A 24,883-nucleotide genomic window follows, 5' to 3' on the forward strand; every position below is an offset into this window, starting at 1 on the left:
ACTTTATAAAGTAGCCAAAGAGCATAAGAGCTGAGTCACTGTGGATCCTGAGGATCTAGTAGATGACTAAAATTCCCCATGTCTTTTTTCCTGTGAATTACTGTTATTCCAGGTTTTCCTCATCCTAGTCTCAGGCAAATGACCCCCCTTTATTTTTTTAATATTTTGTTGTCGTTTTGATCATGAAAGTAAGCCATATATTTTGGAATATTTCAAAGAATACAGAAAGACATAAATAAAAAGTCATCCAGGAACTTCCCTGGTGGTGCAGTGGTTAAGAATCCACCTGCCAATGCAGGGGACACAGGTTCGATCCCTGGTCTGGGACAATCCCACATGCCACGGAGCAACTAAGCCCGTGCGCCACAACTACTGAGCCTGTACTCTAGAGCCCAAGAGCCGCAACTACTGAGCCCGAGTGCTACAACTACTGAAGCCCGCATGCCCAGAGCCCGTGCTCTGCAACAAGAGAAGCCACTGAAAAGAGAAGCCTGCGCACCACAACAAAGAGTAGCCCCTGCTCACCGCAACTAGAGAAAGCCCGCGTGCAGCAACAAAGACCCAACGCAGCCAAAAAAAAAAGAGTCATCCGTGTCCACTGTCCAGGATATTTTTGAAAGTGGTGGTGGTGGTTATTATTACCTCATAACTTTTTTTCAGGCATATATTTTTATGTGGTTGAGATCTGTACAATTTTTTTTGTATGTACAATTTTGCATCTTGCTTTTTTTTCCTACTTACCATATCTGTAAGCCTTTTTCCTTGATATTGAAGGTTTTATAAAAACCATTTTAATAGGTATTCCACATTTTATTATTTGTGGATGACTTTTGGAATTCAAATATAGGACATCATATTGATCCTTATTAGATTTATTTTGTTGTTTTTAGCCCATCATTCCATTCTGTTGAGATCAGTTTGGGCTTCTAATTTGTCACCTGTCAAATTAACTATTCATACAGCTTTGGGCCATCTATAGATTTTTTTTCTAAGGCAATGGTTCTTAAACCTTATTTAACTATAGAGTCCTTTGTTCAAATGAAATCTTATAAAGAATGGCAGCTAAAAATTGAACTGCTCAAAGAGGGTAGATGGGAAGATTGAGAAGCTTAGTGGCTATTGGCCCCTGAAGGAATTCTTCAGGAACCCTAGGAGTTAGAGGAACTCAGCTTTAAAATAATAATGGAAGTCTTTCATAAAAAATCAGTCTTTGGGGCTTCCCTGGTGGTGCAGTGGTTGAGAGTCTGCCTGCCGATGCAGGGGACACCGGTTCGAGCCCTGGTCTGGGAGGAGATCCCACATGCCGCGGAGCAACTGGGCCCGTGAGCCACAACTACTGAGCCTGCCTGCCTGGAGCCGTGCTCCACAGCGAGAGGCCGCAACAGTGAGAGGCCCGCGCACCGCGATGAAGAGCGGCCCCCGCTCGCCGCAACTGGAGAAAGCCCTCGCACAGAAACGAAGACCCAACACAGCCAAAAATAAATAAATAAATTTATTTAAAAAAAAAAATCAGCCTTCAGAAAGCCATCAAGCTTCTGCCACTCATGACCATAGGTGACAGCACTTTGAACTCAGATGACAGCAGATTTGTTCTCGATGTGAGCTGAAGTCAGAAAAACTAACTTGTAGTAGTTTTGATTATTGCTAACTCTGAGCTTCAGTCATACCTCTAACTTGAGGGTCAAGATTTGGCGGGCTGTAAGAAGACTACAGTCTATTACCTTTCCATACTATACTATCTCTAGTCTGTCTCCTGAAGCTGGTAAGCTTAAATACAAGACAAAATAGTTTGAACCTTCTAGCAGGTATGTCTCAAATATATAGAGGAGATTGAGAGTTCTGGCTTTAGAGTCACCAACCTAGGTTGAATCCAGGCTCTGCTGCCTCCCAGCTAGCTATGTGACCATTGGTAAGTTGTTTACTCTCTGAGTCTCAGTTCCTTCAACTGAAAATTGAAAGGAATAAAAATACTCCTCCTTGAGATAACACAGTAATGCTCCAAAGCACAGTTATTGGCACACAGTATATATTAAATAATAGACTTTTAAGTATTATCAAAATGTATTATTATTATCAATTTAATCTTATTGTTATTAGAGATGGCTCTGTGTTCTGCTTTTCTCATTGCTGTGTGTATATTCATTGTTGTATTTTCTAATTTTCAATTTTCCAGGAGATTGAAGAAATACCTGGAGGATGAGGCAGAGGTGTCAGGGAGTGACGTGGGAAGTGAAGATGAGTATGATGGGGAAGAGCTTGATGAATATGAAGAGGATGTAATTGATGAATTACTTCCTTCTGATGAGGAACTGCAGAGTCAAATCAAGAAAATACACATGTCAGTATCCCAGCAAGCCCTTCTGAATAATGAATGGGGTGTGTCTTAAGGCAGGCCCTATAACCAGCCAGAGTGGTCCTGGTTTTGAACACCGTATTTCTCCTGCTGTAGGAAAACAATGTTGGATGATGATAAACGACAGTTACGTTTGTACCAAGAAAGGTACCTTGCTGATGGGGACCTGCACAGTGATGGTCCTGGACGAATGAGGAAATTCCGATGGAAGAACATAGGTATTTTGATTGTTGCCTTTAGAAGCAAATTGTACAAAGGTACATGTTTGTCCAGTTTAAGACAGCAAGAGGAAATCAAAACTATAGCAGGCAGCTGTGGAGGACCTTGCCTTGACCTTTTTTTTCTGTTAATGGATAGGAAAAGCTTGTGTCAGTGTATTGTAAATGAAAAGGGTTCGTTGTGTCTGTTGAGACACCCTCTCTTGTGGGGAGTGCAGAATGCTAATAGCCTTAACTCTTTGCTTTAGATGATGCTTCCCAGATGGACTTGTTCCACAGAGACTCTGATGATGATCAGACTGAAGAACAGCTTGATGAGACGGAAGCCAGATGGAGGAAGGAGCGAATTGAACGAGAGCAGTGGCTTCGGGACCAGGTAGGAAGCCTGCAAGAAATTCTCCTATTCCGACCCTACTTATGAGGTCACTCCGTCACCCAGCTTGTCATGATAGTCGTCAAAATCTTGGGCAATATATTGCTGTCCCCCTTTTTTCTTTTTTTTTTTTTTTTTGTGTGGTACGCAGGCCTCTCACCATTGTGGCCTCTCCCGCTGCAGAGCACAGGCTCCGGACGCGCAGGCTCAGCGGCCATGGCTCACAGGGCCAGCCGCTCCGCGGCATGTGGGATCCTCCTGGACCGGGGTACAAACCCGTGTCCCCTGCATTGGCAGGTGGACTCTCAACCACTGCGCCACCAGGGAAACCCTGCTGTCCCTTTTAATCCTTGAATTTTCTTTTGTGCTTTGAGAAGGTTACCATGGGCAGTTCTAGTCATGTTTTTGTCCAAAATCCTTTTTTTTTTTTTGTCTAAAGCAACAAAGAGTTGCAAAAAGGAAAACAAATGCTGTCCCAAGTACTCTAGCTTCCAGGCTATGCTAATTATTTGGAGGAGCTGTGGGCTTCTGTTAATGCTGTCTGATTTTTATTTTCAGGCACAGCAGGGGAAAATTGCAGCTGAAGAAGAAGAGGAGATTGGGGAAGATAGTCAGTTTATGATGCTGGCCAAGAAAGTTACAGCCAAAGCTCTGCAGAAGAATGGTGAGCTCTTAGTCCTCCTCAGGGTCTGGCCCCCGGGATTGTTAGTGCTGGAGACTTAGAGGTGACTCCAGCCTTCGGGGGCTGGTGCAGCTTACTAATGGGCCGGCGTCTAATGTTATCTTAAAGAGGTCCCTCGGATGGGGAGAGACAGTATTCTTTCCATCTTAGACTATTGGGCAGTCGACATTGTGATTGTGAGTATATGTAGCTGGTTTTGCTTTATGTTCTAAGGCAGCTCAGAGGATTGAATTCTGGCTTCTTTATTCAGTTGCCCAGGATTATATACTTAAGTGTTAGAGCTGGAATTTGAACCCAGATATGCCTAACCCCAGAGCTGAAGCTCTTAAACACTCCTTAACACTCTTACCACTCTTGTATTTTCTTATTATTACTGTTAATTCGACAAAAAGTTCAGCTGAGTTGTCTGTCTTCTCTTAAGCCACTTAAGTGTACTTTCAAGTCATGATTATAAAATAATCAGAGTTCCTATGGCTTTAGTTTATTGGTTTAGTTAAAGGCTTGTTAGCTTGTTTAGATTTAAAAGTAATTCTATGCAGCTTTGTCCAGAACAAGCCTCTCTGTCTTTTCTTTTCAGTCAGTCGCACTGTGGTTATTCAAGAATCAGAGTCTTTATTCAGAAATCCTTTTGAAGCCACCAAACCAGGAAGTGACAACCAGGTTAGTTGGGGACCTTGTTAGCCTGATGTCATGATCTTCAGTGTTATAAAGGCCCAGGTCAAGTTAAGGGAATGCTCTTTCATTAGGGGAGGGAGGTGGCTGCAAGAAATGGAAGTAGATGTCAAAGGAGCCTACCATTTCTTTTCTACTTGAGCAGGGTAGGACTGTGTCCCCTCAATACCTGGTGGAGGCAGGGAGGCGCTGACTTCTCATTCTTCCCTTGGCACTTGGAATTTGATACCAGGAATTTGATGACTCTTCTTTCCTCAGCTGAAGATGGGCTCACTGCTAAACCAGCCCAAAGCTGTGCTTCAGAAACTGGCTGCCCTGTCTGACCTCAACCCTAGTGCTCCCCGAAATTCAAGAAACTTTGTCTTCCACACACTTTCTCCTGTCAAGGCTGAGGCAGCAAAGGAATCATCTAAGCCTCGGGTAGGGAATTTGAGAACTGATTTGGTGAATCTCCACAGCAGAGTGAATGAATGAATGAATGAATGAATTGAATTGAATTGAAAAAATATATATATTTCTGGCTTAAAGGCTTAAATGCTGCAGTGTTAATCTTGCACTCCCAATAAGGTACAAGGGGATTGCTACCTGCAGTAAGTAATCAGCTTTGAAACTTGCCTGGAAAATTTCTATTTCTTTTTTTCTAATGATCCGTGATTTAACTATGAGCTGCTTAAGGGCTAAGTGAAGCTAAGTACTTGTATGAAGGTCTTGAGTTGGCTCTTTCTCTGCTCTCTAGGTAAGGAGAAGAGGTCCGTCTTTAATGACATCCCCTTCACCTAAGCGCCTCAAAACATATGATAGCGCTTCAGGATCGAAGCAAAGCATCTTCAGATACTTGGAAAGCTAACACCACAAGGGCACCGGCACCTGTGTTGAGACTTCGTTGAGAAGTTTCTGGCATTGAAGGTTGGAATCGATGCTCACGTGGATTATCCCCCCTTCCTTCATAATCAATGCATTAAGGTTGAGGACAGAGATTCCAGTTCTTTCCACTGCATGGCTCTGGACATCTCTTTCCTAGTATTACTTCCTGGGTTGGCCACTAACTTAATTCTTCAGTGTTTACAACATCAACTTATGGGATACCTGGGTGTCCTCCATTAAATATTTGACATTTTATCCTAGCAGCTTCCTGGGTTGATAACTTTTGGTGAAAGGGGTGATTGGAGGAAGAAAAAGTGTGGCATGACAGAAAATTACAGACAGCAGTGAACATCAAAACTGGGATGACTCCTTCACACCCCTATGATCTGCACCATGGTGACCAGGACTCAGTGAAAGAGAGACTTCTTAGAGGATCTAGGAATCGACGCACAGGCTGTTTTATTAGTTTTGCCCCTTCCATTTTCTTTTATGTCTCTTCTCAGTGCAGTCTCAAATTTCCAATTAACCTGTACTTCCTTTATAATAAGGACTCAAACTGGTACCCAAGTGAGAAAGAGCAACTTTTCTGGAGTATGAGGATGAAGATAAAAGGTTACATCCAGTGTCCGTAGACATTAGATATTCCGTGGGGCAGAGAGCTCTCTCTTAGGACTAAATTTTCGATTTGAAGCACTGTTGCTCAAGGACCTTCCTTCTCATTCTGACTGGAAGAGTTATATATAATCATTATTTATTGCATTAAACTGGGTTGAGTACGTTGCCCTGAGCAGAGGACATTTAATACTTCATTACTTATTTTGAGAAAAGATCATCTTGGAGTTTCATCAAAATATTGTTAGGATTGCCACCACTCCCGATTTTCCCTGAACTACCATGAGGCTGTCAGAGTTTTAGACAGATTTTTTTTTTTCCTCTCAGAACCAAGTGTCACTGCTGCTTTGGAAAAACATTTCATGTAAATACTGTGGTTTCACTTTCAGGAGCTGGACTTGGGAAGCTGGATGAACTGTGCCAGTTTTTCACTGGCAGATAAGGAATACCAATTTAACTGGTGGAATTAGGATATAGGTTTTCTACAGTTGTTTGTAATATGCAAGATGCTGACTTTGATGGAATTTACATTTGTATATTTGTAATCTTGTAATGGTGAAAATGTATATAAAGATGTTTTAATATGTATGTAGTTTTTCAATAAATCCCAATGCCTTGAAGGCAGGATTTGCTGTCCAGATTGAATGCTCATTCTTAGGTCAGAGCCTGTCTAATGTTGAGCATTTTGTTTTCAGGGTATGTGTCTCTCAGGGGAGGCCTCTGGGACTGGAGTGAGAGGCTGCTGCCATTGTCCCCTCACTGTCTTCTCAACTCTGGTGAATTGATCGCATTAACTAACCAAGTGGTTTGGGTTCAGTGCAGGTGAGGAGAGTTTACATAAATGGTGCCTGTCGTTATAGCCCTTTGATTGGCAGACGTGGGTCCAAGGTGGGCATTATTGCCCCTCCCTTTGAGCTCTCTAAACAGTGGCCTTGAAGGTTGGAACTAGGGAGGAGGGCTGGATATTTCTCCCCTTTTGCTTTCCCATATCCTTTTTTGGCAGGGAGAGATGGAGAAGAGTATTAGGATTGACCACTAAGGATAAGAAAATCAGTGCCTGAGAAATCTAGGGAGCAAAGGGTTTCTATTCTAGGCTCCAGAAAGAAAGCACTCTTTGGAGAAAGAAAAGTTGAGTCTTAAGCTCTGGGTCGCTTTTCCCCATGTCAGCGTAACTGTCAGAAGGCAAGCTAAGCCTTGGTAATAAGATTGAAGTGGAGAGTCGGGACCTGACCATATGACCTGTGCCCAGAGCACTGAGCCTCCAGCTTCAGCTCCATTCTAGTGAAACTGAAGCCCAGGGCCTGTGCTGTGGCTCCTGCTAGGACTCAGCTTCACTAGCTTGGAAATTATCTGCCTGGAGGGATGAGAGCACGTGAGTCTGGGCGATGAGGGTGCTCAGTGTCAGTCCTTTCACCTCCTCTGTGTTCCACACGCTGGGGTAGGGACACATGGTATTTACTTCATTTAAACAATTCAGTCCACAGCTGCACAAACCATACTAGGGTCTCTTCCATAAAGCACCAGGTTATACTCACCAAAGTGCTGTAGAGACAAGGTACTCAGCTCCTGTGCAAATTCTCAACTCCTCCCTACAAACTTTACCCCACTTTGAGAATCTCTCATGGCTCAGTGTGAGTGTTTTCAGGGTTTTAGCTCCCAGAGATATATGTAATATCTCTTGGGGCTTCCTGTCCCCCAAGCGGGGCTTGTACACCTCAGAATAGGGGAGAGTATTTCTGAGAGGAATATTGTCATGATACTCTCTGATTGTACCATCCCTGAGATGGCATTATATCTTCTACCTTTGTGTCCTGCTCACTGCCTGGCACATGGTCTGGAATGTGGAATTGCCCAGTAAAGGGTGAATGAAAAATACCAAACCTTTCAGAGCCTCCATTTATATCTATAAAATGAGGATAGTCATTCATGCCTGTCTCAGAGTGGCTGTGAGGCTTGTTGGAAGATGTATGTGGATGCATTATGTCGAACGCTACTCTGCAAGCATATGGATTTGCCAGTATTACAACTGCATCATGTTTTGTGGACCACTCCTCCAAGGCCTGTTGTCTCATAAGCATCTCAAACTTGACATCTTTAAAAATGTGATGTTCCTTCTCTAAAAATGTGCTCTTCCTCCTGTGTTTCCCATTTCACTAAAAGGTACCTCCACATACCCAGTCACTCAGGCTGGAAACCCAAAAGACATTCTCGATCCCTCCTTCCTTACTCCCATAATCAAACAATCTCTAAATCTTGTTATTTCTACTTCCAGATTGCATCTTGAATCACCTCTATAGCTGATGCCCTAATCCAGGATTCCATAATTTCTTGCCAGGGTGTTGGCAGTAGCCTCCTGATCTCCCCACTCCCATTTTTGCTTCCTTTCCATCCAATCTGTGCACAGCAGCCAAAGGGCGAGATTTGCATAATTAAATAGGAGGATGCCACTCCCTCACTCAAAACCTTTTCTGTCTTCCAGTGCACTCAGGATTAAGTTCAAACTACAAGACCCTCCATGACATAGTTGTGCCTCCCAACCTCCTATCATCCTCTGTTCTCCATTCACATTACACAAAGCTTCAGAGCCTTCCCCCACCTTTTTTTCAAATGGACTTCTTTCTTTTCTTTTTTTTAATTTTCTTTATTTTCCTTATTTTTTATTTATTTATCTTTTGGCTGCGTCAGGCGTTAGTTGCGGCCTGTGGGCTTCTCTCTAGTTGTGGCACTCAGGCTTCTCTAGTTGTGGCGTATGGGATCTTTCATTGCAGCGCTTGGGCTCTTCACTGCAGCACATGGGCTGCTCTCTAGTTGTGGTGCGAGGACTCTAGAGTGCACGGGCTTGGTTGCCCCACAGCATGTGGGATCTTAGTTCTCCAACCAGGGCTTGAACCCGCATCCCCTGCATTGGAAGGTGGATTCTTAACCACTGGACCACCAGGGAAGTCCTCCCTTCATTTTAGAAGGAACCACAGTCTGGTGTTCTTGATGGCTGGTGGGGTAGAGGTGGGGGTGAAGCGGCAGCTCCAGGCTGGAGAATCACTGGGCCCAATCTAAGGGGTGGAAGGTGCAGGGTCAGGATTGGGAGTGAGTCCTGTAGGTTTTTCAGTCCCCATCTCTTTTTCTCAGAGGCTGAAGGAGGGAGAAAAGCTGACTGCCCACCCCTCTCTTTGTTTGTCTTGTCTAACTTATGTTATTTATCAAAAAGACAGGTTATTTGGAAAACCAGATGGACCCAGGCAAAAATCATCTGGGTTTTCCAAACGTGAAAAATTAGGTTCTGGGGGCCCAGGAGGAAAGGCATATGAGTGTGTGTGTGTGTGTGTGTGTGTGTGTGTGTGTGTGTGTGTGTGTTTATGGTTGGGAGTGGGTGAGGAGTATTGAAAGTATTTTATGTCTCTGTAGTCAGACCCGGAAATCCCTCCATAACATCCAAGCTTTCCCCCTCCCTCTTTTTCCTTCAAGTTCTTTATGATTACAATCTAAATGAGAAAACTAAAATCTGTATATTGGTGGCTGGGAGTGCTGAAAGGTTTAATTGGCCAAGAATGAGAACATGTCAGGGCTGTAGCAGAACGGCAGCCGACAGCTTTCTCTAGCTCTCCTGCCCTCGCCTCCTCCCACAGATCCACTGGCTTACTGAGAGTGTCAGGGTACAGAGAGGTTTCTAGAGCAGAGACCCGGTCCACCTCTTGTCCCTTCAATGTTATCATCCCAAAATGATCACAGCAGTTATGGAAGTTAGACATTAGGGGAAGAACTTACCCTTTCATAACTTTGTGATGATATTATGGCCAAAGAACACTGGGGGTTAAGGGCTGTCTGTCCATTAAATATCCAGGGAAGGAGCTAGCTCTGTGGCTACAACCAGGAATTTTTAAAGCTTGTGGTTCTGTTACCTCTGGGCAGCAACATTATTAGGAAGGAACTAAAGCAGGAGGCTATGGAGGCATGACTCTTGGCTGCAATAGAGGAAATGTTCTGGCTGAAATCATAGGGAGAGCCCTCTCTCTACATACACACATGCACACTCACAGAACAGAGCCAAGACCCTTTCTGGCCTGAAGAATCTTTGGCAGCAGCACGAGCACTTGTCCCATTTTGAGTGTCATTTGTCACTGAGCCCTGCCCGGCCCACTCACCCATTGTCACAGTGCCATCGGACTGTGATAGCCACTTAATAACTTGATCTCATCTGTATAATCTGAGTTAACTAGCTCCACAGTTGTGAGGATTAAATTTGAGAAATTTGTAAAGTGTCTGCCTCCAGGTCCAGCACATAGTAAATCTCAGTGAGTGCTTGTTGAATGAATGAATCCGTGAATTGGAGCATTAAGGCTCCCTTGACCATTTCCAAAAGTCAGTGTGTAACAGCTTGAATAACAGGCTTGTGGGCTGTCCTGTGGAGCCTGGAGCCTGAGGCATGATCTAACCCTGCCATTCATTTAACATATGTTTAATGAGTATCTGTGGTATGTGGGGTAGACCCCGTGATGCACCACCCTATCCCCTTTAGTGAAGGCTTTGCTGGCCCCTCTGCAGACAGCCTTCAGTGAGGGGACGGCCTCAGCTGCATTCCAAGGGGCATTCCAGCACAGCCCACATCCAGTGATGACAGGACTGTAAAGGCCTGGCCACCTCAGCTCATTTTGGGACAATTCTAAAGGGCCCATTCTCACTTCAGAGCTCCCTGGGGGGTTGGCTGAGGCTGTCATGGAGCTGTATGGTAGTTCAGCTCCTTTCCCCTCACTTCCACAGACGTTGATCCCAAGGGCGGCGTCCTAAACTGTCTGAGTCTGCTTCCTGGGGAATCCAGCCTATGAGTGTGCTAGTCCTGGTGGCCAAGGCTTTAGGACAGGAAAGGACAGAGACTCCTTTGCAGTTTCCAGCACTTGTTTCCAGCGTTGGAGATGTCCATGCTGCCTTTTTATGTCCACCAGAGGGCAGCAGCAGCATAGCAACCAGTCCTCCTGAGGCTCAGTGGGGTGGGTTTGGAGGTCTTTCCCCCAGCCCCCTCCAATTTCCCACCCCTAGTACTATTAGGCAGGATCACCCTCCTAAGGGAAGAAAACTTTGGGAAACTGTCTAGGCCTTAGTTTTGTCAGTCTCAACACAGCCCCCTCCCACCCCAGTGCCAAGGCCAATCTGTCTTCCTAATGCGGACCCCACCCCCCTCTTCAGTGGGCAACCTCCTTGCCCAGGATCTCCCACCTCTCCACACTCACCATCCACAATAGATTTGTTTTCTGTGTGACAAGGTAATTATGAGCTTGGGGATAGGAGGCCCAGGGGCCAGTCTGAGGATGGTCACTTCAATCTGGTTCTCCCTGTTCTGCTAACATTATTGATTTTTTAGTTTTATTTATTATGATGATTTTTCTGTGTGAACTGGCTCTGATGACATGAGGTATGGAGGTAAGAGGGCAAAAGCGAATTTATTCTTGTCACAATTTAGCTTCCTGAAACCACCCACCCGACATTTTTTTTTTTTTTTTGGTCTACTGGTTTTAGCATCTTTGCTTACCTGCCTTCATTCTGTTCCCTACTCCCCAAATTTCTCCCGAAGATTCTTCCAGGAATTGGATCCAGATGTGGCTAGAGAATGCCATTAACTTATCAGCAAGCCTTTATTGCATTCCCATTACTAGTCAGTTATTTCTAGGCTAAGCTCCCCAACTTCCTGCTTCCTTCTCAGCCCTTCCCCTGGGACAGTCCTGAGACAGGCCAAGCTATGTGCCTTTTTTTTTGTTCCTGCAGAAGTTTCTCTGTGAAATGGGTATGAGGAAAACCTGACGAGGAAGCTTTCAGAGAGGGAGATTGAGATTGAGTGGAGCCTATTCAAAGAGCATGCCTGCCTGACCTTCAGGTTACTAAAGGCCTCCCATGGTGTACTCTACTTCCTTATGGAGAACGGGAGGGGCAGGGTGGGACAGGGCACAGTGATTGCCCGATTGCCGTGGGAATCAGCTGAGGCCGAGGGCGATTTGTGGAGCCACGTTCCCCCAGTCTGTTTTCTCTGTGTGTGCCAGAAGAATGAATAAATCATTGTTCAGGGGTGGGATGCAGCTGCCGGGCTCCTCCCCTCGGCACATGCCCCGACTCCAGCTCCTCCATTGAGGGCTGCTGGAGCAGAGAAGTTTATACACCCAGCTCCCCAAATCCTATTGAGGCCTCCCCCTCCGCACGAGCCACCGGCTTCAAGCCCATTCAGCCTGGCCCTTTGTGCTGGAGGTTAAGTGGTTACATGTGGGGGGCACCCAGAAAGGACCTGTCAGTCCCTGAAAGGCTGTGCTGATAGCGTGCCCTCCTACTGATGAATGGGTGGGTGGAGGAGAGGTGGGCGGCCCGAGGGTGGGGTGGAGGAGAGGGCAGGCGGATTATGGAGCCCATGGAGGCAGCTGCTAGGAAGGGGGTGGAACAGGCACTCCCTTCTCTCATTCTCCCTTCAGATCGGCTTCTCTACCTCACTGTGTTGTGGGCTCTGGGACCTTGGATTTGGCTTCTCTGGGCTCCTGGTGGAAGAGAGGCTATTTACCATTTGGGTGCATTGGGGAGAAAGAGTCTATGCTAACTTTCAGGCTTCCAGCATCTCCAAAACACACCTCAGTTTCTCCTTTTTCCCTTCAGGGTCAGGAGGGAGGATGCAGGGGGGCTTGGGAAGAGAAATTCATCTCCCAGGTTAATGTGGAGCAGTACATTTGGAACTGCCCCACTGAGCTTTAAAAGCTTCCTGGGGGGCTTCCCTGGTGGTGCAGTGGTTGGGAGTCCGCCTGCCAATGCAGGGGACGCAGGTTCGTGCAGGTTCATGCCGCAGTCCGGGAGGATCCCACATGCCGCGGAGCGGCTGGGCCCGTGAGCCATGGCCGCTGGGCCTTCACGTCTGGAGCCTGTGCTCCGCAGCGGGAGAGGCCACAGCAGTGAGAGGCCCGCGTACCGCAAAAAAAAAAAAAAAAAAAAAGCTTCCTGGGAGGTCCCTCAGGAGCTGTTCAGGGTGGATGGTTCAGGGCAGGAGAGATCTCAAACTGGGTATATTACAAAGATTTTGTTGGAAAAGGATGATTCTAAGGCTTAAGACAAAAAAAGCTGTAAAACTTCAGATTTGATGTACCAGCCCCTCATTTTACAGCTGAGAAAACAGCCATGTTGGGGATGGAGAAGGGACACATCTTACCTAAGGTGATCACACATCAATTTCTGGATAGATGAGAGTGACACTTTACCTTTAAGGGGTGGTAGAGAAATGGATGAACAGAACAACTAGGTCACCAGCTTCCTAGGCCTTCCTTTGCTGAGCTGAGCTAATTCTGGAGAATGGTTTTTTTCTGCCTTAAGGGCTCTCAGGTACTTCAAAGGTCCTCCAGGGCTCTGCCTGGCCTTAGGAGCCCAAGTAACAGTGTTCACAATTTTAATGTTATTTAACAGTGTTCAAGGCATATTATCTTTATTTAACCTAAAAGGGTTAAAATGCTTTGATTTGTCCAAGTTCCCAAAGCTATGTGGGAAGTTGACAGATGATATGAGCTCAGGAAAAGAGAAGAAAGCAGGTCACAATGGAGCTTGTCCCCCAGGATTAGATGCCTGTGCTTTGTTTTGATGTGGAATCTTTGGGGGCTTCCTCAGTTATTTCCCTGCCGTTCACAGGATGAAGCCCAAGCTCCTTGAACACAGGTCAAGGCCTTTCACAACTGGGCCAACTTTATCCTCCAGCCTCACCTCCCATCTCCATTTTCTCCCAAGCTCCAGCCACACTGGCCTCCTCCTGAATGTGACATCTGTCTGCTCACCAAGATAGCGAATCACTTTCCACTGCTAGATCTTCATGATGGGCTGGCCTTCTGCAGAGCCCTGTTTGGGCTGGTACTGTCCATCTCTGGTGATTTCTGTGTCCCTGCCAGTTAAGTCCCTGCAATCTATGTAGCTGGGTGGACACAGCTACAGACACCCCTTCACCTGGGGTGACTGATTCCCTGGCATCCTGACTGAAGAAGCCTCTGGTGACTGAATAACAGACATCTGTATATCTGCTTTTCTGTGGTCATGGATGCCCCTGCCTTCCTGGGGGTTTTTGTTCTCCAGGCTCCCAGCTCTCTTGAAAGTCATGGAGCTGCCAGGACCACTGTCTGAGCACTTACTGCATTAATTATACGTGCTAGAGTATCCCACCCAAGATTATCCTTGCCTAAGAAAAGAGAAGCTACATTCTGATGTCCTTGGAATTCAATTTACCTGTCAGGTATTATGTTATTTAGAGATAATCAGCTTTATAGAACAATGGAGTGACCAACTGATGACTCAGCTATGTCAGGTTATTGCACGCTGAGTAAAATATAGGCTTTAGATCAACAATCAATATATAATTCTTGTTTTTTTTGTAACCAGAATACATAGGAAGAGGTAGAGGTAGGTGTGGCATGTTATGTGATTGTACCTAATGACTTTCTTGGAGAATTTGCTTCCTGTCTCTGATATTCGACATTCTGCGGTTCAGGAGGTTTTAGCATCTAGGGAGAAATGTTTCTAACCAGGGAATGCAGAGACGATTCCACTGCGTTTTGGGCTCCTCGTAATAGTAGAGGAATAGAAGAAAGGAGGTCACACTTGTAGGCTGATAACGGCTATTAAGGGGAAACAGAGTTGCTACTACTTAATGAGCGCTGAGAGGTGCCTCAGTGGGACCCAGGGGACCACCTTGTGCTCTTGTATTAATCAAGATTCTTTTGATTGCCAGTGAAAGAAATTCCACTCAAGTTAGGCTTGGCAAAATTAGGGTCTTGCTGCAAGGTATACCAAGGCCTCAGGAAACAGGGACAGGACCATCACCAGGACTTCTGTCTTTCTGTGTCTGTATGTCAGCACTATTTTCTCCTACTACAGACTGACTTCTATGTGGCAGGAAATGTGATTGTTACCGCCCTAGGCTCACATCTTCCCTGCTTTGTCTTCCTTTAATTTTATTTCAAAAAGTCCCAGAGAAGGACTCTGACACCTAGAGTGGGAGTCCTATTCCTAGATTCATCAGGCTTCCATATGACCCACCTAATTAGAGCTGGGAGAGACAGGAGAGGTATGAGGAGGAGCTATTCAGGGCCCACCAAACAAACAATGAGATTTTGTCGTGACTTTATGACATAGGAAGACCTGTATCACTGCAGACCACCAAAGCTCAGAGACTTTACAAGTGAGAATTTGGGTCACCTCATAAGGAAAAAAACTCCAGCTGAAGGTAAGGGGAACTTGCAGTGGATAAGGGAGAAGCGAGACTAGTTAGGTCTCAGAACCTGATGTAGAAATGGGGCTGAGGTCTCCATGTGTATATTTTTAGCGGGGGGAGTGTCCAAAGCTTGAGTTACTTCTGCCTTTTCCTTTTTATTTCCTTTTCCCTCTTAAAATAGGAGTTGTCGTAATCATGAAATGTTTTTTTTTCTCTTCCATTTCCCTTATTTTGTATATAGAATTTGTTGGTGTGATTTAATTTGCCATTTAATCTCTAGGTTGCAGAATGGTAAACTGGAATTAAGTTGGAAATGGAAGAGGATGCCTCATGGAGATCAGACTCAAATTCTTCTTTTAAAACAAAAAAAGCAAAAGAAAGGGAGGCGGGAAAGACAAGGGTATTTTTTAACATATTATGATTCAAAGATGAATCCATAGTAGTTTTGTTTTGTTTGTTTTTAATTGGTGGCATGGAGGGGGTAGCAGGAGGAAGGTATAGCCAATTGCTTGGTTTACTCAGTAAAGCTGGGGGGTAGGAAGGGACCTCCTGGAAGCTCATGTGCCCTAAAGGCTAAACTTGTCCCAGACTTCTTTCTGGGGCTGCCTCTCCCTAACAGCAGCCAGTGCTTTTTGGTCTCATCATTAGAGTAAGCAATTACTCTGTTCAGTAAGTGACTTTAATTAAATAAGCACAAAATGAACATATAACTTCAAATTGTGATAGATGCTATCAAGAAAAGGATCAAAATGCCCTGGGATAATATAAAAGGGGGAACTAATCCGGCCTAGGAGGTCAGAGAAGGTTTATCTGAAAAGAGATCTTAAATATGAGAGGGGGAAGAGAATTTTAGGCAGAGGGAACAGTGTGGCAGAAAGAAGCATGAGACCCAGTTCCAGAGACTGAAGGGCAAAGGCTGAAGCTGGAGAGATAGAGCAGGATGCTCAGAGCCCTGGGGCTGCAGCCTTAGGATTTACCCTGCAATGCGAAAGCCATTGAAGGGTTTTAGGCAGGAGGGTGGTGACATGATCAGATTTTCATTCTGAAAATGTCACTGTATCTGCAGTGAGGAAAACCGATCGGAGCGACCCAGTAAATGCGGTTAGGGAATTAAACAGGACCTGCAAGGCTTCGGTCCAGGCTGCCGAAGGCGGGGGAGGCGATTCCGACGCTCCGGCAGGCGCGCGGCTCCGCGGAAAACCGAACCGGCACACGTGGGCCAGGCTGCCCCGCCCTGCCGCGCTGACGCCGCCTGACTCGGCAGTCCTGGCTTGCATTGGGCTCACGGCCCGGGATCCCACACCCCACGCGCCGGTCCGCGTGGACGCCCAAGCCGAGGGATTCCTCTACCCTCCCCTCCGCCCAGCCCCGAGGGACGAGTTCCCGCCGCAGGCGCTCGGAACCAGAGCCAGCCGGGCGGAGAGGCGCCTCCAGGCCGTGAGTCGGGGCCCGGAGCGGGAGGGTTTGGACCCTAGCAGGGGGCGGGGGTCACAGCCTCTGCCCAGCTGCCTCTTTTGGAGAGATTAGGGATGGACGGTCAGTATCCTCTGTCTCCTGGGGGTAGTGTCCCTCTCCCGCAAGGCTAGGCAGGAAGGGAGGCCGCCTCCCCCCATCCTTACAGAGCGCTCTCCCACACACAAATTGTGGATTAGTTTAGAGAGAAGCCTGATCCTGGGGTGTCTCGGTTCCCATTTTACCGTCTCCGAGAACTCCTAGGTCCTTAGCAAGACCCCCACCTCATTCCAGCTGCCTTCACGGCCCCGCCCAAATTTAGAAAATAGAAAACATTTGGGCGGGGACATCTCCAGGCACCTTGCTTAGCGGGATGGAGTCTGTAGATTACGAAGGGACTGTCCCTACACCATTGCCCCCAGGACTTCTTCCCACCTGGATGTGGGGCGGGTCCCTGCCACCTCCACTTACGCTCTCCCTCACTCTTACTGATCCCCAGTTTTTCTAATCCTAGTAGTTTATGGTCAGTAGGAACTTATTGTCAATTTAAACGCTAATTTTGGGAGAAGTCAGTTATTGGGGAGGAAAGAATAATGTGGTGTGTTCTCTCTCTAGGGCCTCAGGATGGAGCAAACCAGAGGCAGGGACCCGGGATAGTACTAGACATGGAGGGAAGGGGCAAGGTCAGAAGAGAGGCTTGTCAGTGGGAGAAGGGCTTCCTCACTGGGCAGAGGAGGGAACCCAACCCAGCTCTTCCAGCCCTGGGCAGTCCGCAGTAGCCTCTGCTACTCTTGGCCTGTCTCCCTGAGCATAGATATCCCACTGCAGTCCCCCTCCCCCATTCACTTACTCGCTCAGCAAGGATGTGCTGATGCCTGCTTAGTGCCACGTTCTGTGCTGGCTCCTGAATGTGATGGAGGGTATATAGAGGAATTCCATGTCTAGCTAGGGAGCCAGTAAGCTGCTATTACAAGATAGAAAACAAAAACAAAAAAAAGCTGAATAGACATTTATTGATCATAAACTATGTACCGGGGACAAGAAACAAACATGAATAAGAGAGCATATACCCAGGGCAGTGGGGATCCTGAGGAAGGCATAGTTAACTGTGTGTGTTTGTGTATATCGGGGCAGTGGGGAGGATATCAGGATAGCTTCAGGGAAGTGGGCATACTAGAGCTGCGTTTTGAAGTATGAAAAGGAATTTGCTGGGTGCAGAAGGGAAGAGCTTAGAGGGAAGGGGAGAGGAAAGATATTATAGGCCCAGGGAGTTGTATGAGGAGAATAATGGTGTGTCTGGAGATCTCTGAGCAGTGTGGAGGCAGAGTGGCAAGAGGCAAGTCTGGAGCAGTGAGCGGGGGCCAGATGAAGCACGGCCTTGCAGGCCGGAAGAGGGTTAGCGGGAGGTTAGGGAGGGAGCCATGACAAACTTACATTTTTAACTAGAGGCAGAGAGATCAGAGGACAGCCTGCCTCAGGGCTGCGGGAAAACCCTGTGAGGAGACTGAATCAGCAGTCAGAGAGGGAAGAGGAAAACCACCAAGGGAGGTGTTACCAGAGCCAAGGGAAAGGAGCAGCCTTGTCCCTGCTGCTAGGCTGCCTCTACTTCAGGCACCCCACCCTGTCCTGCTCTGACTCATTCTCTGCTTCCCTTTGACAGACCAGATGTTTGCCATCCAGCCAGGGGTAGCTGAAGGGGGGCAGTTCCTGGGGGACGCGCCTCCTGGAGTATGTCAGCCCGAGCTTCAACCAGACAGCAACTCCAACTTCATGGCAAGTGCCAAAGATACCAATGAGAATTGGCATGGGATGCCAGGCCAAGTGGAACCCATACTGACGAGGAGCTTCTCTGAGTTGCCCTCTGACAACCAGGCCTTCCAGGATCCTGGACTCCCTGAGGGGGAGGTCCGCAGCCCACCAGAGGGGGCAGAGATCCCTGGAGCTGGGCCTGAGAAGATGGGTGGTGCCAGCACAGTCTGCTCCCCTCTGGAGGACAATGGCTATGCCAGCAGCTCCCTGAGCATTGACAGCCCTAGCTGCAGCCCTGAGCCTGCCTGTGGGACCCCTCCCGGCCCTGGCCCTCCAGCTCTCCTTCTGCCCTCGGTGGCCCAGGCCGTACAGCAGCTGCAGGCTCAAGAGCGCTATAAAGAGCAGGAGAAGGAGAAGCACCATGTGCACTTGGTGATGTACCGTCGCCTGGCCCTGCTCCAGTGGATCCGGGGCCTGCAGCACCAGTTGGTTGACCAGCAGGCCCGTCTGCAGGAGAGCTTTGACACCATTTTAGACAACCGGAAGGAGCTTATCCGCTGTCTCCAACAGAGGGCAGCACCATCCACACCCCAGGACCAGGGCTAAGGGCGTCTCTGTACAGGGGTGCAAGGGTTTATGTATATATTTGCAGGCATGTGTGTGGTTGTGCACAAGCAAGTACAGATTATTTGCTGGTATGAGTGCAGGGAAGCATAAGTGAGTATGTCAGTGCTAGCATGTAGGCAGATGTGCACAGGCCATGTGAGAAGCAGCAGCCCTATGTGTGAATATGTACATATGTGTATGTATAGTATGTATGTAGGAGGAAGTAAGTTTGTATATGCATGTGTGGATGGGTACCCCACAGTGTGTGTTTATGTGCATGAGTGAAGATATATATGCAAAACATGTGTGTTTCTGTATGAGTGAGTTTGAGCATGCAGATTTGTGGTGGGTGTTTATGAGTGAGCCTTTGTGTGTGCAGGCCTATGTGTAGGGGTGCATGTGTGCAGGTGCGTGCATGGGATATATACATTAGGAGCATGTATATTTGCAGGCTGACTCAGGAGCAAGTGTGTGCAAATATATGTTCAGTTGCACACGTGGGGCATCCATCCATACCTTATGTTACCCGTGATCTCCACTAGCCTTTTTTCTCCGCAGGGTCCCACTGCTCCCTGGAGAGAAGGCTAGCCTGCTCTCATTATCTGAAGGCTGTGGCTGATCCTTTCTCTTGGATTTCTCGGCTACCTCTCCTTATCCCTCCCCTTCACTCCTCCCAGATCTTGCTCTGCTAAGGCTGTTGTCCCTGATGGTGGATTTGCTGTAGGAAGTTAGGTCGCTACTCTGGCCTACTATGGCTTTTTGGCTGCAATCTTGCGAAGGCAATTGGTAGAGAACTGGTATCAGGGAAGGGAGCTAGAATGGTGATTGACACCATGGCAGGCATGGAGGCGGGATCAGAGGAGAAGATAGGGGACTGTCCCACTTGAACTCTGCCATTGGGCACGTGGGAGATGGGGATGAGGGAGATGACGATGGCAGAACCCTGAGAAGACTAGGAGAATGGGAATTCTACAATACCAGTTCCAAACAAATCACACCTCTCCACTGCAAGGGAGCTGTTGCAAACCATATTGACTTAAGCTTCTGATGAAAGGGAATCTGTGTTAATATAATGTCATATGTCAACTACACCTCAATAAAAAAGAAAAAAGAAAAGGAATGTGTGCTTTCTAAGCTTGCAAGGAGCGGAGAGGTGTTCCAAGGCTGTTGGAGAAAACTCTTACTTCCCTCTCTGTGCTTCTACTTGCTGTGCCTCTCTGGCTGTAGCAACATTAGGTGTCAAATTAATTTGGTCAATTTCTCTGAAATCAGACTGTCTGGGCCAGGAGGAGCCACAGTTTGGCTCTCCAGAGTGCGCAGTGGGCAGTGTCAGTCCAGCCACTGGAAGTTCTTAGGATGCTGGGCCATACCCTCTTCTGTGAGCGCATGGGCTTGACAGGCCCCAGCAGAGGCTCCATGAGGTGGAGAGCGGGTGAGTTCTGGAGAGAACCAAGGACTAAAGTAGTTGAGCTCCCTGCTTTGCTTTTGGGAGCCAAGAGGATGCAAAATCCTGATAGGTGAGCAGTGACACAGAGGTCACTGATGCCTCTGGCCCTGTCTCCCTATCTGTAAAATGAGTGGGTGCATAGGTGGGAGGTATAGGGAGTGACGCTGAAGCAATGGCCCTGGGAACTCTGCGTCTCACTTTTGCATGTTGAGTGTGAACCTGGCCTCTGGACCAACGAAGATAAACTGGGGCAAAGAAATTCATTTCTTGGGTTTGTGTTTCTATTCTACCTGTTGTTAGGTGGCCTCTTTTCCTCACTGAGCTCCCCTTTTGAGCAGGGTTCTGGGCTGGGAGCTGGGGCGCAGGTGTTGGGAAAGACACTGGGGGGAGGAATTCAGTCTGCTATGGCTGACAGTCTCATGGGGGGATATGGGGAGGTGGATGTGGGGGGAATCTTTCTTCAGGGCCCTCTCAGTCTGACAGGGGAGACTTTGGCCTCTGCCCAAGAGCCCCATATGGGATTGTCCTTGTCCTAAGGCACCTTTGGGCCTGAAAGGGAGGGGCGTCAATTGTGAGGGACACATATGCACCTCCGACACTCATATATCACACTCATATACTCAATCTGCCCTGGAGCCACCAGTTCCCTGAAGGGGGGTCTGATTGTGAAAGACTGAGTCAGGGTCCTTAGATGGTTCTGACACAGATGTAGTTATAGTACATGTACATGACTTCAGATATTTGTTGGCACCAATCTAGATTAGATCTTCTATTTTACATTAGTTTTTATGATGATTCATAAATTAGTTTCTAAAAAATTCAGTACTTTTATAAAGAAAGTATATTACAGTTGACCCTTGAACAACGCAGGAGTTAGGGGCACCAACCCACCATGCAGTCGAAAATTTGTGTGTAACGTATAATCAGCCCTCCATATACGCAGTCCTTCCATATCCATGGTTCTACCTCCTTGGATTCAACCAACTGCGGATGGTGTAGTGCTGTAGTATTTACTATTGCATAACAAATTACCCTAAAACTTAGTGACTTAAAACAATCACAATTTCTGTAGGTCAGGACTCTCTCACCAAGCTGCAATCAAGATGTCAGTCCAAGGTCCCTGGTCTCCTTCGTTGGGAGTATTCAGTTCCCGAAGGGCTGTAGGCTGGAGATCACTTTTAGTTCCTTCCATGTGGGCAGCTTGCTTCATCAAATCATGCAAGCCAAGAAAGTTATAGAGTATTAACAAGACAGAAGTCACAGTTTTCTGCCACCTAATCACAGAAGTGACATTCCTCAGTGTTGCCATATTTTATTGGTTAAAAATAAGTTGCGGGCTTCCCTGGTGGTGCAGTGGTTGAGGGTACGCCTGCCAATGCAGGGGACGTGGGTTCGTGCCCCGGTCCGGTCCGGGAAGATCCCACATGCTGCGGAGGGGCTGGGCCCGTGAGCCATGGCCGCTGAGCCTGTGCGTCCGGAGCCTGTGCTCCGCAATGGGAGAGGCCACAGCGGTGAGAGGCCCGCGTACCGCCAAAAAAAAAAAAAAGGTTGCTTAAAGGGAGAATATTACACAAGGCTCTGAGTACATGGGGGGGAGGGGTCCTCAGGGGCCATCTTAGAGGCTTCGTGCTACAGGAGGCATATTTTGATTGATCAGATAAAGGCATATTTTATTGATTGTTTTTAATAGTACAAATAAAAATTAATTCTACTTATAAAAATGGAAACATTTCAGAGAAATCTAATATTTCCTTTTATCCCTCCCCAACAAGGTATATATATTTTAAACCTCACAAAGTATACTTCTTGCTGAAACAGTCAGTGACCCAGGACATTAATAATTCTTGTTATCTCGACATTTGACATTTAAACAGAAACGATACTGGACCAGTTCTGTTTTTTTTTAAGGTGTGTCTCATTATTTCTTTTTTTTTTTAAATAAATTTATTTATTTATTTTTGGCTGCATTGGGTCTTCGTTGCTGCGCGCGGGCTTTTTCTAGTTGTGGACAGCGGGGGCTACTCTTTGTGGCAGTGTGCGGGCTTCTCATTGCGGTGGCTTCTCTTTGTTGCGGAGCACGGGCTCTAGGTGTACAGGCTTCAGTAGTTGTGGCACACGGGCTTAGTTGCTCCGCAGCATGCGGGATCCTCCTGGATCAGGGCTCAAACCCATGTCTCCTGCATTGGCGAGCGGATTCTTTTTTAAAAAAAAAATTTATTTATTTTATATTTATTTTTGGCTGCGTTGGGTTCTTGTTGCTGCGCACAGGCTTTCTCTAGTTGGGGCGAGAGGAGGCTACTCTTTGTTGCAGTGCGTGGGCTTCTCATTGTGGTGGCTTCTCTTGTTGCAGAGCACTGGCTCTAGGTGCGCGGGCTTCAGTAGTTGCAGCACATGGGCTCAGTAGTTGTGGCTCATGGACTCTAGAACGCAGGCTCAGTAGTTGTGGCGCACGGGCTTAGTTGCTCCACGGCATGTGGGATCTTCCCGGGCCAGGGCTCGAACCCGTGTCCCCTACATTGGCAGGCAGATTCTTAACCACTGCACCACCAGGGAAGTCCTGATACTGGACCAGTTTTAATAAGTTCCATTTATTAAGAGACATTGTTCTAGCAAAGGGCTGTAACTAGATTTGAATAACTTTAACTGTGAGGATTTCTCACAAGACAACATCAAGCCCTCAGAGCACAAGAGGGTGAATTTTCAGAAAAGGCCCCTTTCCTGAATACATGAAGGCTTTTCTGAGTAAAACCGGTGGTTAAGAGCACAGACTCAGAAGCCAGACCCCTGGATTTGGATGTTGGCGCCATTTCTTTCTGTCTCCGTGACCTTGGGCAAATCAATTAACTTCTCTGTTCTCCAGTTTCCTCATCTTAAAATGAAGACAATAGTAGTAACTACCTCATAGGATTGTTGCAAGGGTTAAATGGATATATACTATGCAAAATACTGTACCTGGCACATAGTAAACTATGTTAATGAGAATTATTATTATAGATAGTGCTTTTGTGATGCACACTTAACTTTTTCACAGAAAAACAATCAAATTTTTCCTTAAGGAGTCTGAATCTAAAATTTAAAAGACATCATTTTAAAAAGGCTTTTAAAAAATAAAGCTGCCTAATATTCCTCTCCATAAGAGAGCTTTCTGAGCTGAGAAAAAGACGAAAGCCAGACCAAGGAACAAGTGTGGTGAATTGCACGTTGACAGGAGCCCTGCCAATCCTGGGTTTAGGGACAGACCCAGACCCTGGTGTGGTGGTGGGTTAGGGAAGGAGCTTGACAAGAGCAGGAAGTCAGGGCTGGAGCCAGGTCAGCAGAGTTTGGGGCTGGGATGTTGAGGCAGGACCCCAGTGGATGAGCTGACCCAGCCAAGAATTGCTGTTTCCAATCAGGCACGCTGGCCATCAGGCCTGATAGTGGGAAGCTCTGAGGCTACTGCTGTACCTGGGTGGGGAAGACCTGGTCCAGAGACTGTCTAGACTGCCTCTGTTTCTTTGCCTGTGGCAACTGTACAGACTGAACGAGGAAATGGGTCTGAATGCTTTGTATGCATTAAAACAATCAAGGCCCCCCTGCACAAGGCCCTACAGTGCCAGCCCTGCCCTTGAGCAAGTCTTGCCTGCGCAGGTAGATAAGACTTGCATCCAAAAGACTAACGCATTAGCCGCTCAGCCAATGAGAGGGGGAGCTGCAGCTGCCCTCTGTGAAGGTCTCTGCCTGAGACTTCTATACTTGGGAGGTTGTTTTAAAGTCACTGAGTGGGGATTTCTTAGTCCCTGGGCCAGTGAGAAGAGTGGGGAAGTTCCATACACTAGGGAGGGGTTTAGCCAGTGAGACACCTTCCCCTTCCTGCCAGAGAGAAACCCCATGACCAGGAGCAGGGAAGTCTAACTCAGGTTTCTGGTCCTACCTGAGGAGACTTGCTTAATAGGAGGAATGAGGGATGAGGTTGGGGCTGAGACCCAGAGACCCATAGGTCAAGGCACACAGCAGAGGCCTGAGCAGGCCCGAGGGACAGGAGGAAGCATGGAAGGGGTTGGCAGGGAGGTAGTGCAGGGCTGGGTCCTCTGGGGAGAAGAAAGGTCTGGGTCCATGGAAACCTTCTCTCCAGGGACCCCAAATAGGTCTGCACCATCAAGTGTTGTCAGAGGGGATGGGATTAAAACCTGGGGTGCAGGGAGGCAGGGAGTGAAGTGGGAATGAGGAGTGTAGGAGTTACGGGGATAAGGAGACTGCAGAAGGTAGGTGGGCTCCCAAGCCCTAGTAGGTGTGGCATATCATATCGGAGCTCTGTGTACAGATGGTGCCCGACTTATGATGTGCAGGCTCCAGAGCGCGTGGGCTCTGTAGTTTGCGGCACGCGGGCTCTCTAGTTGAGGCGCGCAAGCTCAGTAGTTGTGGAGCACGGGCTTAGTTGCCCCGTGGCATGTGGGATCTTAGTTCCCTGACCAAGGATTGAACCCACGTCCCCTGCATTGTAAGGTGGATTCTTTACCACTGGACCACCAGGGAAGTCCCCGATTTATGATTTTTTAAAAAAGTAATTAGAAATATCCTAGTATATTGTACTTTGGAGATAAAGAGTCCTTTGGGCATTTAGATCCCTACTTCATCATCAACACCATCACCACACACACACACACACAC

At 47.3% G+C, this 24,883-nt stretch overlaps 2 protein-coding genes across 2 annotated transcripts in view; both read left to right on the top strand.

Annotated features, from left to right (window-relative positions):
• Nucleotides 1-6,386, top strand: part of CLSPN (claspin) — a 28,574-nt gene extending 22,188 nt beyond the window's left edge. Inside the window, exons 19-25 of the mRNA XM_029229063.1 lie at nucleotides 2,174-2,338; nucleotides 2,450-2,571; nucleotides 2,820-2,947; nucleotides 3,503-3,608; nucleotides 4,204-4,286; nucleotides 4,557-4,718; nucleotides 5,035-6,386. Of these exons, the coding sequence (XP_029084896.1) occupies nucleotides 2,174-2,338; nucleotides 2,450-2,571; nucleotides 2,820-2,947; nucleotides 3,503-3,608; nucleotides 4,204-4,286; nucleotides 4,557-4,718; nucleotides 5,035-5,145 (877 nt within the window). The 3' untranslated portion in view covers nucleotides 5,146-6,386. The remainder of the gene's footprint in view (nucleotides 1-2,173; nucleotides 2,339-2,449; nucleotides 2,572-2,819; nucleotides 2,948-3,502; nucleotides 3,609-4,203; nucleotides 4,287-4,556; nucleotides 4,719-5,034) is intronic.
• An 11,713-nt stretch (nucleotides 6,387-18,099) lies between these two features.
• Nucleotides 18,100-18,789, top strand: CUNH1orf216 (chromosome unknown C1orf216 homolog). The gene has a single exon (XM_029227218.1). It carries the CDS (start codon nucleotides 18,100-18,102, stop codon nucleotides 18,787-18,789), a length of 690 nt encoding a protein of 229 aa, XP_029083051.1.
• Nucleotides 18,790-24,883: the final 6,094 nt, after the last annotated feature.

Source organism: Monodon monoceros, unplaced genomic scaffold (genome assembly GCF_005190385.1).
Source record: "Monodon monoceros isolate NGI ecotype Baffin Bay Population unplaced genomic scaffold, NGI_Narwhal_1 Super_Scaffold_18, whole genome shotgun sequence".
Taxonomy (NCBI): Eukaryota; Metazoa; Chordata; class Mammalia; order Artiodactyla; family Monodontidae; genus Monodon; species Monodon monoceros.